Source organism: Cucumis melo, chromosome 5 (genome assembly GCF_025177605.1).
Source record: "Cucumis melo cultivar AY chromosome 5, USDA_Cmelo_AY_1.0, whole genome shotgun sequence".
Lineage (NCBI taxonomy): Eukaryota > Viridiplantae > Streptophyta > Magnoliopsida > Cucurbitales > Cucurbitaceae > Cucumis > Cucumis melo.
Window position 1 is genome coordinate 14,574,508 of NC_066861.1, and position 12,140 is coordinate 14,586,647.

The window sequence follows — 12,140 nt, forward strand, 5'->3', positions numbered from 1 at the left end:
ATATTGCATACTTAGTTATCAAATGTTTAAATTCATCTTCTTTCAACTTTATGTTTAAATTCAAGAAAGATGAATTATGATAGTGAGAAGATAAATGATGAATACACCAAATACATACATATGAAAAATCACTAAAATTAAAACACTCACCATACTTGAACGAGATTCTAAATACCTCAAAACTATAAAGAAGATTCTAGTGGATCTTTAACATAAATAAAAATCAATTTTTACACAATCTCCAAAGTGGTGAAACTCATGCTGATAACGTGTTATGAAATAAAAAAAAACAATGAAACAACCAAAGAGAAGAAGAAGAGAAGACGACTGAACTCAATTGTGGTGTCTATACAAATGATTTCTACCACCTCTATTTATAGAGTTGTGAGAATAATGGTTACAAAACCAAATATAAATAGGAAACAAGAAAGTTATGGAAATTGATGGGGGAGGTTATTGGATGAATTTGTAACCTAAGAAAATTATGGACATCTAATAATACATAGAATATTCATAAGAAGAGTAATTTATCTACGGTTCAAAAAGTAGTTTTTATTTTAGCTTATTTATGTAGTTAACCATTCATGGTTCCTCTCCTTGGGCGAAGTTATCATGGTTTGTGGCTATTGGATGATGAGAGCTCTTGGATCTTCATATTTAGAATTACATTATATATTTAGGAAAGTAATAAGAACAAGTAGTTTTAGGTTTAAAAGAAACTACCTTTTACTAATTTTATTGTTTTTTCTAAAGAGAGTTTTTAAATTTAAAAGTCACTCGCTGCTCGAAAGCGCGTGTAGAAGGGAATGAATAATCGAAAAGAAGAGTGAAACGCAAACCTCACAAAATCCCATTCCTACTTCTTCTTCTTCTTCTTCTTCTTCTTCTTCTTCTTCTTCTCTGTTCTCGCGCCGTTTCTATTCTACCTTCTGCAACCTCAAAATCCCCCTATTCCTCTCTGTTTTCTCCTCCATTTTTCGTTTCCGTCATGACCCTTTTTCTCTTTTCCCCTTTCTTCTTCTTCTTCTTCATCTTCTTTGCTTCCCCTCTCATCGCCGCTCCTGACCCCTCCACCATTTACGACCATCTCCACCTTCACGGCCTCCCCATCGGCCTCCTTCCAAAGAACATCACTAAATTCTCAATTGATTCTTCCACCGGCCGTTTCCATGTCTTCCTCGATCAACCCTGCAATGCCAAGTTCGAGAATGAGGTTCACTATGATTTCAACGTCTCTGGCAGGCTCTCCTACGGACAGATCGCTGAATTGGCTGGAATTTCCTCCCAAGAGCTCTTTCTTTGGTTTCCTGTTAAGGGAATTCGTGTCGATTTGTCCTCTTCTGGTGTAATTCATTTCGACGTCGGCGTTGTTGACAAGCAATTCTCTCTTTCCCTCTTTGAGTCCCCCCCTGATTGCACTGCAGCTGATCCGGTTGATCAATCCTTCGCCTTCAATGCTGCCTCTCTTGATACGGATCGCCCTTTTTCGACGGTACGTTGGAGTTAATGTTTTTGTTGCTTCATCATTTATTGAAAGTAGTTATGATGATTTTGATATCTTTGGTTAAGTTTTTGCGTTGTTTTGGGAAATATTGTTGTTCATTATGAACCAAGAAGCATTGGTATTATACTTCACATAGGGCAGTAATGTTGATAAATCCATGCTCTTATTTGCCTTGTTTATACTTTAGAACTGGAATGTTTGTTAATTCATGTTTTCTAAAATTTTGTAGAATGATATGGTTAAAGAACATTGCTTCTCTTTAATTCATTCTTTTGGTACCTGCTAATCAATATAGCATTAGAGTAATGCTTTGTGGTGGAAACATGCAGTTTTAGCTTATTTAGATTTTGGATGAATACGTTGAATAGGAATGTAAAATTTGTGATAGGATGTGAAGCTGTAGAGACATGGAAATGAAGTGAGTCAATGTAATTGTTGTTCTCTTCTTTTAAGAATAACGATGTTCATCGAGGCTGTATTGTTGGTTTATAGTCGTATCTTAATGTATTCGTGTGTTCGTGTTCATCGAGTCAGTGATGGTTGTGCTTATGTTAGGATTTTCCACCTGAAACTCAGTAAAATCAAACAAATATAGAAACAGAGGCAGCACTGTGACAATATATTGATATTCAAAGATAATGTTCACAAACAAACCAAGAGTAATAACCAAACAAGCAAAATAAGACCCCCCCCCCCCCGGGTATCCTTTCCTTTCTATCCAATTGCTGTCCTGTGAGCAATTCCCTTCATGCCCCTGCCCGTACATATCAGAGGCTTAACTTTCTGAATTTTGACAGGTTTTCATGTCCTTTAGTGTAAGTTGCAATGATTAAGATTGATATCCGTGAGTGTATGGGGCAGATTATGCACACTTCAACTAATCTCACGAGACAACCTGTCTGACCCAAAACTCCTAGAAAATTAATTCCTAGGTAGGTGACTACCATGAATTGAACCCTTGATCTCTTTATCATTTATTAAGAGGATTACAGAAAACTTTTCAATGTGGATAGTTTGAGTCTGCTTCAAGACACGATAACTAGTGACCCAATTTTGGGGTAATCTTACACCTATATCTATTTCTACTTAACTCTTACACATAGAAAATGAGATGAGTGAGTGACGTTGGTTATTGTAAGTTATTGTGTTCTTCACGTGAGTGAAGGGATGGGATTTAGATTATAAAATCTGCATATTCCCTAGTAATCATCGGTTTATATTTTAAGTAATTTTGCAGTTTCTCTCCACATCCAACTGTGAAAATTGTTAGTCTCATTATGGTGGCCTCCTTGATACTTTTTTCTGATTAAGGCCTTGTAGGCTTCTACATTCTCAGCTCCTTAGGAATCAACTTATATCAATAGGACAATTATTAACATTTAAAGTTAGGATGCATTTTTCTTTGAATTTATGGTTACTAGGCTGGGATTTGTATTTGACAGCATTTTATATTATAATATTGGAATCCTTCATAATGTATACTCATAGTTGGAAGTCGTATTTTTTTAATAAGAGGTTGCTTTGGGTTGTCAAATAATTTCAGAAGGAAGCACAGAATCTCCAGCTTGAAGACAGTGAACTAAGGGCAACATCATAGATTAGCGATAAAGAAATGCTGCGGATTTTCCATGGATTTTGTTTCGAGAGAGTCTGGCTTCACTGGTCCGGTAAACCGTAGATTTTCTTCTACTACTTGTGGATTGCTTTTGTTATGTACAGTCTTTGTTTCCTCGTAGTCCTGTCTGATGGGGGTAAAAGAGGCATATTTGTTTTCGTATAGGCTAATTTAGCCTCCAATCCCTCAAGTCTATACTAATATAGGCTAATTTAAGCGAGGAGATTGCTGCTTGGGTCAGCTTTTAAAAATCCTAATAGTTCGGTATAATTTAGCGATTGTCTCGTCTGTTGTAAGTGTTTTTTGTTTATATCTCTATATGAAGTATATTACTGCTTCTGGCTGTGTTTGGTTTTGGCTACTCACATAAAGAAGTGTTGTTTTTGTTGTCTTGTCCTAGTCCTAAATTCAGGCTTGTAAATTGTACATTGCGAAAGTGATCTTTCTTGTAGTTAAAGAGGATTTACATGTAATTTATAAGCCTCACATGTTCATTTCATATGTAGGTACAGATCCATATTAATCTTCAGCAATCATTTACAGTTATTATTATGAAGCTTAAGACCATAAATTATCCAAATCAATGTCTATTTTTGTAGAAGAATAATGAAAAGGAATTGTATTAGGTACAAGAGTGAGGAGGATTCTATTTTGTGAAAGGACCAGTTGGTGAAGATTAAGAAAAAAGGCAATTCAATTGGCCATAAGTAAGGAATAGATAGATGATGGTATTGTGTACAATAATTTACTTTATAGACACTAATCTTATTATAGGTATTTCAAATGTCTTGGGGTTCTTTTCTTGTCTTAAAAACTCTCATACCTTTCCTTCCAAGTCTCAAAATTATTGTATAATAGTCAACACAGTACCAACCTTCCACAAGAAGGGTGTTGAAGAGATGTTTTAGAGTTCCTTTTTTTTTTTCTCTCTTCTCCCGTTAATTACCTGTTCAAATTTAGTTTGTATGTTTGGTCCCTTAAATTTAAATAGTATATGTTAGGTTTCTGAATCTTCAAATTTGTATATAATATCTAATAGCTTTAAATTGGATATCCGACAGCTCTATTTGATCTCTTTATTATAGATATATATATATATATATATTCTTTTTATATCAAGGTTTAATAGATTTCTATTTTATCTTGGATGATCCTCAGAAAGATTAAAACAATATAACATGATAGACACAGATATTAGTCTATTTGTAGAGAAATGCATTCGAGTTTATCTTCTTTTTTTTTGATGAGTTTCGACAAACACCCTTTGAGCCCCAATCTTGATCTCATATCCCTTTGACACGAACTCAAATCTTTTTTCTTTTTTTTAAGGTATCAGTATTTTGTTAATAGAGTTTAGGTTTATAATTGTGAATGACGTATTGTTGGCATATATACTTTGCAATGGATGATTTTACTTTGAAAAATGGTGTATTGGGTACATGCAAACTTATTAGCATGTACTAAATGATATATAGAGTGAATGAGTTATGTAAAATAATATATTGTTATATGGTATAACACAACAACATTTATTTCATCAAATTTCAAGTATATTTACAGTATAACCATTAATCTCAAATATAAGTTATTCATATAATTGCAAATATCTATGTTTAAGTATATTGTAATATATTTATGAGTATAGTTTGGTTAGAATATTTACAAACATCGTTCAAAGGTATATTTAAAAATAATTATGAATCCATTAGAAAAACCAATAATATGTGGTGAAACTATTTGCATTTGAGAACATATGAAATATAATTGCTAAGTATATTTCAGATATTGGTTAGAATATTGCAAATACCGAATGCAATGTTCTAAGTATACTTAAAAATGACAACAAACGGTAAATGAAAAATATAATAAATGCATTTCTCTCCAAAGTTAAAAATGTTTCGCAAATATGGAAAAATATATAATAAATATATTATCTCTCCCCCGCAGCCCAACATCAGGTGAACTTTGTCCGGAAATGACATTAAATCCCTTATATGACATTGAGATATTTCTGAAAATAAGTTTTATAAAAACCTTAATTTTTTTAAATATTTCACTTAGCTTTTCTCGTTTTTGAATTTTCATAACTTCCCTTTCTTCCTTCTTCCTTCTTCCTTCCCTTCTTCCTTCTTCCTTTTCATCTTTTTCTTTTACGATTTTTCTTTTATATTTTTTTGAAATCATGATGATTGTTCTTCGATTACTATGATTCTTTTATTTCTTCAAAATTTCACTTGGTAAACAATATTCGTCATTTTTCATATATTTTCTCTTCCATATCTAAATTAAACGATTGTATATCAAAGCTAAATGCTATTGGTTCAAGATCGTGTACCAAATATAAAGGTTCAAGATCATTTAGCAAATATAAAAGATTTTTGTACACAATATTGAATACATGAGCGTTTAGACATTCATGCACAATCATATACCAAACCTAAACGATATTGATACAAGATTCGTGTACCAAATATAAAAGATTTTAGTACACGATCTTTGAACAAAAATCGTTTAGATCTTGGTACACGATTGTGTAGGAAATTATACATGTATCAAATCTAAAAAATCAGATACAAGATCGTGTTCAAAATATAAAAGATATTGGTGCACGATCTTGAACCAAGATCATTTAGATTTGGTACGCAATCGTGTTTCATTTCCTACAAAATCGTGTAGGAAATGATACACGATTGCATATAATCATCGTTTAGAAGAATAATTACATGCGCATGTGTCGCCGATTAATCGCGTGTTGACTAAGGCATTTTTTTTGTATTTTCTACTGTGGACTTAAGTTTTTTCCGTTTTCAAAATTATTCTATACAATGTAAATATTTTGCTGGTTTTTTATATATTTTTTAAAAAAACCACTTTTTAAAAAGGATTGAAGCTCTAATATTCCCTTCTAAAATTTTAGAGATGTATGGTTGTGTGGGAGCTCATAATTTAATTCAAAATGCAATGTTTGGGTCCAATTTATAATACCGTAACTCATTTTGTTTCAACTTCTCTTTTCTATTATTTGCAATATTTATAATCTCATTTTTGTTCCACCTTCAATTCCTTCCTCTCATTCCAACATCATTAAAATTTTCAATATTCACGATCACATTATAACCCCCAGATTGCCCCATAACATTCAATTTTGGTGTAGGTGTATAATATCATTCTAACATTTTATTTTAGATATGAAAATGTTGTTTTTTTTTACTTTAAATCTACTCATTTCTCTTGTTTTTGAAATTATTGGAAAATTTTCAATTTATTTTGATCTCCAAGATTTTCTACTATTTTCCCATTTTACAATCTCATTTTCATTACACCTTCGATTCCTCACATATTCTAACACCCTTCAGTTTCCCAATAATCACTATTACATTTCAACTCCCAAATAGCCCTCAAAATTCAGTTTTGGTGTATTTGTATAACATTCTAACATTTTATTTTAGATATGAAAACCTTGGATTATTTTTTCCTTTAAATCTTGTCATTACTCTTTTTTTATAAAAAAAAAAAAGTTCTTTGAGAAGTTTCAGTTTACACCTTCAAACTTAGAAAGTAACATCGATCTAAATATGAACAATTACATCAACTTATATTTTAAACTTTCATAAATTTATCGATTCATGCTTTCTTTCATATTTGGTTGAAATTATTATGTGTATTAATGCCAAATTTTGGACAGTGGTTAGCATACCTAAATTTCACATGACTCTAATAATGAATTTGATTGAAGTGGTGAAGAATGTGGCCTACAAAAGAGAAAGCTTGCATATCGCTAGTTGTGGTGCTTGGCTACACACACTCTAATGTCTAAGTCAAAGACTAAAAAAACTGTGCAAGCTAGAGAGTGTTTTAGAGTTGGACTCAAGTTACCTCATATAAAGTTATAACGATGTATTTACAGAGAAAGTTGACCTAATTAAGTATTCTGTAGGATTTTTTAGTTGACTTAGGATAATTAGATAATTAAAGAAGCCAAAAGGCATGCCCGAGTTCGTGATTGGTAGGGTCAACCTTGGCCTAAGTTGCGGAGATTTTAATGTGTTTAGGCAAAATGCATGACCATTAGGGGGACAATTGCAAAGATGTTGACAAAAAATGAGAAACAAATAGACACATTAGGTATGTACGTTGAACAACAATTTTGAGATAACGTCTTATCGTATAGGTATGTTTAGATCCTATAAGTTTAGTCAATGTCCTTCAAATTTTATGTTATATCTAATGTCAATTTTTTGTTTCATCGCGTGCTATTATTTATGAATAGAGAATATTTAAGAATGATTCATACTCGATTAGACAAAACATTAGAATTAAATCAAAGACATTGATCACCATTTTCTGCTTGGTTTAAAGATCATGTAAGTATACTTCTCGAATGAATTTTATACATCATTAATAAGTTATAAAATTTGAATTGTAATAACCTATTAAAAATTAATAGGTTTACTCACTACGTCAAAGAGGAGAAACATTCAATGATCTTTACTCAATATATCACTTGGTCCTTAGTTCGTTCTTAAAATGGTTGCACTGTCAATGGAGTTCGTTTTCATAGTATTGATCGTGACAATAAAAGATCTACTCAAAATATCTAGTGGAATCATAATGTTTGGAGAAACAATAGAGTTGAAGCAAATTTCAAATGCAAGTGATTTGACACGGATCTTAAGAAAAATATAGTATTGTTAACGAAAAATTTTAGAAAGCAAAAAAATAATATTATTCTATTCAAACTTGGCATTCCCACATTGCTAAGATAGCAACGTGGAAGTCCCATGTCCTTTAAATATCTACACCTTCACTTATGGGTTTGGGTCCCAAGGGGCACCCAAGTTTTGAAAGGGGAGAGGAGATTATAAACTTTAGTTTCATGATTATACAATAAAAAACCCTAACATTGTATATAACAATAAGTGCTAAGATCTTTGAACTAAATGATTTTACAAATTAAATTTAGTTAAAGAACAACCTACCTTGATCCATGAATAATCTTCTTGATGAATTGTGTTTCTCTCACTTGGTCTTTTTTAAAACTTAATTAGATTTCTTGATGAGAAGAATAAACTAATTAATGAGGAAGTGAGAGAACCAATCCCTAAGGTTATATTTATAGACAACAGTAATCATGGTGTTTAATTAGGTCATTATCTTTGAATCTAATGGGCGTAATAAAATAATAGACCCGAAATAGATAAATAACGTATAATTCAATTGGGCCACATTAATAATATTATTATATTTAAAATAAATCTAACATTCTCCCACTTGGCCCATGGACATTATTTACCATATACATTCATAGACATAATGCGTAAAATTAAACTTCATAACCTATCATGTCAAGTCAAACAAACTACTAAAGAATCATTGCAGTCATACATCATTGCATTAACATACTCCCTTCCATGTATCACTGAAATAGTTGTTCTATTAACATGATCTATAATAAAGATAATCAATAATAGTCCAACAATAAGTATCTTTATCAAAGACGATGTCCTGTTTGGTTTACATAATTCATTTATGTATATACTAATCATAAGAACAGAAACATAAGATAAAATCAGAAACAATAAATAAATGAGCTCAAAGTGTTAAGTAACATAATTTTGATTTCAATAATGATATCTGCTAATGCCCACACGTTTAACATGATCATTGAATGTCTATGGTAGCAATCCTTTAGTTAATAGATATGCAATCATAAGTTTAATACTAATGTGTTTGATTGACACTATTTATTTCTGAACTTCTTCTTTAACAACAAAGTATTTTAATTCCATACGTTCATCACCTTTAGAATACAACCTTCATAATGGATGTAGCAACAATAAACTGCTTCGCACTTTTTCATGAAATTGCTCCTTCAGCTAATAGGAACATATACCCAAAAGTGGATTTTCGTGTATCCACACATTCGGCAAAATCTGAATCTAAATATCCAATTACCTCAAAATGATCAGATTTCTTGTAAGTAAGTATATAGAACAATGATTAAACTTTACTCCTACTGATTCTTAGGTATATACATCGATCAACGATGTTTTCTTTAAAATCAAAAGATGCGATGGTATCATTGCACTTAAGATACCATTGTCTGGAAGTTTGTTTAAATCTATATATTGACCTCTTTAATTTACACATCATATGTTTCTTTTCTTCAACTATAAAACCTTCTGGTTGATCCATAACATTTCTCCATCTAACTTCTCTTTTAGAAAGGTAGTTTTCACATCAATTTGATGAAGCTCTAAATCTAATGAGCTACTAAAGCCATAATAATTCTTAATGAGTCCTTTTTCGAGACAGAAAAAAAGGTTTATTTATAGTCAATGTCATCTTTCTGAGTATAACCTTTGGCAACAAGTCTAGTCTTGTATCATTCGATATTGCCATCACGTTTGGTCTTAAAGTCCCATTTACACCCAACTCTTTTACTTTCTTTAGGCAATTCTTCAAGATCTCAGACTTAATTATCATGCATAGATTTTAACTCTTCTTTCATGTCATCTAACCATTTGGCAAAATTATCTCCTTTAGTGGCTTATGAAAACAAAATTGGATCATTATCAATGCTTAAGTTAAATTCTGACTCATGCAAATAAATCACATAATCATCAGAAATAGTTGATTTTCTTGGTCTTACAGATCTTCTTAACTCTATTTCTTGTGGTCCCCCAATTACAGGTTCATTTGTTATAACATCATTATGTGGTGTTTGACCATTAATTTGTTCTTCTTGTGGATTGTTAACAGAATCAACAACTACAAGAACAACAACTTGAGAAGAAGTTATGGATGATGGAATTTCCACCTTAACTTCTTAAATTTCCACTTTACGTGGTTTCAAACTCTGACTAACTACGTCATTCTTAATGAACCTTACACTTCCAGTTTCATTTATTCTGGTACTGTGGTTAGGACAATAAAATCTATACCCTTTTGATTTTTCTGGATAACCAATGAAGAACCACTAGTTGTTCTTGAATCCAGTTTCCTTTCATGTGGATTATAAATTCTTACTTCTACTTGACAACCCCAAACATGTAGGTATCTTAAACTAGGTTTCCTTCCTATCCACAGTTCAAAAGGTGTCTTTGGAACTAACTTACTAGGAACCATGTTTAATAAATATTGAGCGGTTCTTAATGCATACATTCACAAGGACACAGGTATAGACAAATTTATTAACATACTTCTAACCACATTCATTTATGTATGATATTACGTCCTTTTGCAACACCATTTTGTTGTGGTGTTCCTGGTATTGTGTGTTGAGCATGTAAACATGACTTTCTAGGAATTTAGCAAATTGATCAAAACAATATACTTTTTCATCATATTTTCAATAAATTTTATAAAAACTTTAGCATTTTCAATATTGTAATTGCGGACTTAATATTGTTTACTACAATCATTCGCATAAACATTAGGCTCAATCTATTTGATCTTTCCTAAACATTATAAAAAGATTTATTCTCATACTGCTAGCAGCTGAAGTAAGTGCAGCAAGTTTTTCACTTGAGAGAGCCAAATAATCAAGACCCAAAACTCCAAGATGGAATCAGATTTGTTTACACCAATCAGAGAACTTGAGTTCATTAAACTTGCCAATAGATCTAGCATTAAACTTGATTATAGATGTAGCATGCGAATGAATAGAAACGGGAGCAGATGATGCAATTACAAAATAGATATGCTTATGCATCATTGATTTGAGAAATAAACATAAAGATACAATACAAATTCAGATAATATTAAAGAATCATCAACTTATAAATTGAAGTTCTTCTTTGGGAGGCACAACAATGTACAATATTTATACTTAACTGATGTTAGATTTAGTTTTATATAATTGGTAATTTAAATGCCCATTAGATGAATTAGTTATCTTTGGATATACTAATAATATCTAACCAAACATCTCAATTAACCAATAGGAGTCAAAATTATAAAACTATTAATTACTTTTAGTTAAATTAAATATTTTATAATAACGAAAATCAATACACTCATATCAAATCATTAATGTTTCATAATATCATCTCATTCATTAACATCAAATGAACATGAGTAATTGAATCAACTTTAATTTGATGTCTAAAGATTTACAAATTTGGCTACTTTGGTGCCTAACAAATTGTTCATAACATATGTATCATGATAAAAGATTTTAATTAACAACAATAAGATTCAAAATTATAAAACTACTAATTACCTTTTTGCAATTTAAATGTTTTATAATAATAAAAATCAATATACTCATAATAATATCTTTATATTTCATAATATAATATGATTCATCATCACTACATAAATATGAGTAATTGAGTTTAACCTTAATTTGGTATCTATTGAACTTAACTAATTTGGCCACTTTGATGACTAACAAATTATTTATACCATAGATATCAAATAGTCACAAACAAATACATGTTTTAAATTATTTGTGATTTAAACATAATGCAAAAAAGACAATAAAATATAATTTATTGTACCAAACTTTATGGAATGTAAACATGCATAATTTATTATATTTAAAATTTAAGCAATTCAATCCCAACAAAAATAGTAACATTAATGGAGTAATTAAGAACATAATTAAATATGAGATAACTTTAAATCCAAGAAAAAAATTAATCTTGGAAAACCCTAATCTTGATAGTGTGATTATTTGGGGTAAAATACCACTTAATGAAATCTTTATCTCCTTTTTCTATATTTTCTTTTTCTTTTTCATAATAATAAAAATAAAAAAATTTCTTCTTTATCTTCTTTTTCTTTATTTTATTTTTCTTTTGTATAATAAGAATATAAAAGATTTTTCTGTTTCATAATAAGAAAATAAAATATTTTTCTTCATCTTCTTTTTCTTTATTTTATTTTTCTTTTTCATAATAAGAAGATAAAAGATTTTTCATGATAAAAAAATTAAAAAAAACTTTTCTTTTTTAATCTTCTTTTTCTTTATTTGTTTTTCCCAATTAAGTTTAATCTAATATCTATATAACATAC

General features: G+C 30.4%; 1 protein-coding gene across 4 annotated transcripts; it reads left to right on the forward strand.

Annotated features, from left to right (window-relative positions):
- Window positions 1-716: 716 nt before the first annotated feature.
- On the forward strand, window positions 717-4,174 carry LOC103485796 (uncharacterized). Of its 4 annotated transcripts, none has more exons than XR_536941.3 (3): window positions 797-1,492; window positions 3,048-3,171; window positions 3,626-4,174. XR_536941.3 is itself a non-coding variant. In XM_051084529.1 (2 exons), the coding sequence occupies exons 1-2, from the start codon at window positions 989-991 to the stop codon at window positions 3,099-3,101; spliced, it is 558 nt and encodes a 185-aa protein (XP_050940486.1). In that variant the 5' UTR covers window positions 717-988; the 3' UTR covers window positions 3,102-3,618. The 4 variants fall into 4 exon arrangements, 1 of the variants encoding a protein (XP_050940486.1); XR_007820809.1 differs by having other exon boundaries at window positions 3,632-4,174; XR_536942.3 differs by having other exon boundaries at window positions 3,746-4,174.
- Window positions 4,175-12,140: the final 7,966 nt, after the last annotated feature.

Excerpts from the sequence above, each read along its gene's own strand:
- LOC103485796 (XM_051084529.1), top strand. The coding sequence starts at position 989 with ATGACCCTTTTTCTCTTTTCCCCTTTCTTCTTCTTCTTCTTCATCTTC. Across the intron at positions 1,493-3,047 it reads CGGATCGCCCTTTTTCGACG|AAGGAAGCACAGAATCTCCA; the intron begins GTACGTTGGAGT and ends AAATAATTTCAG.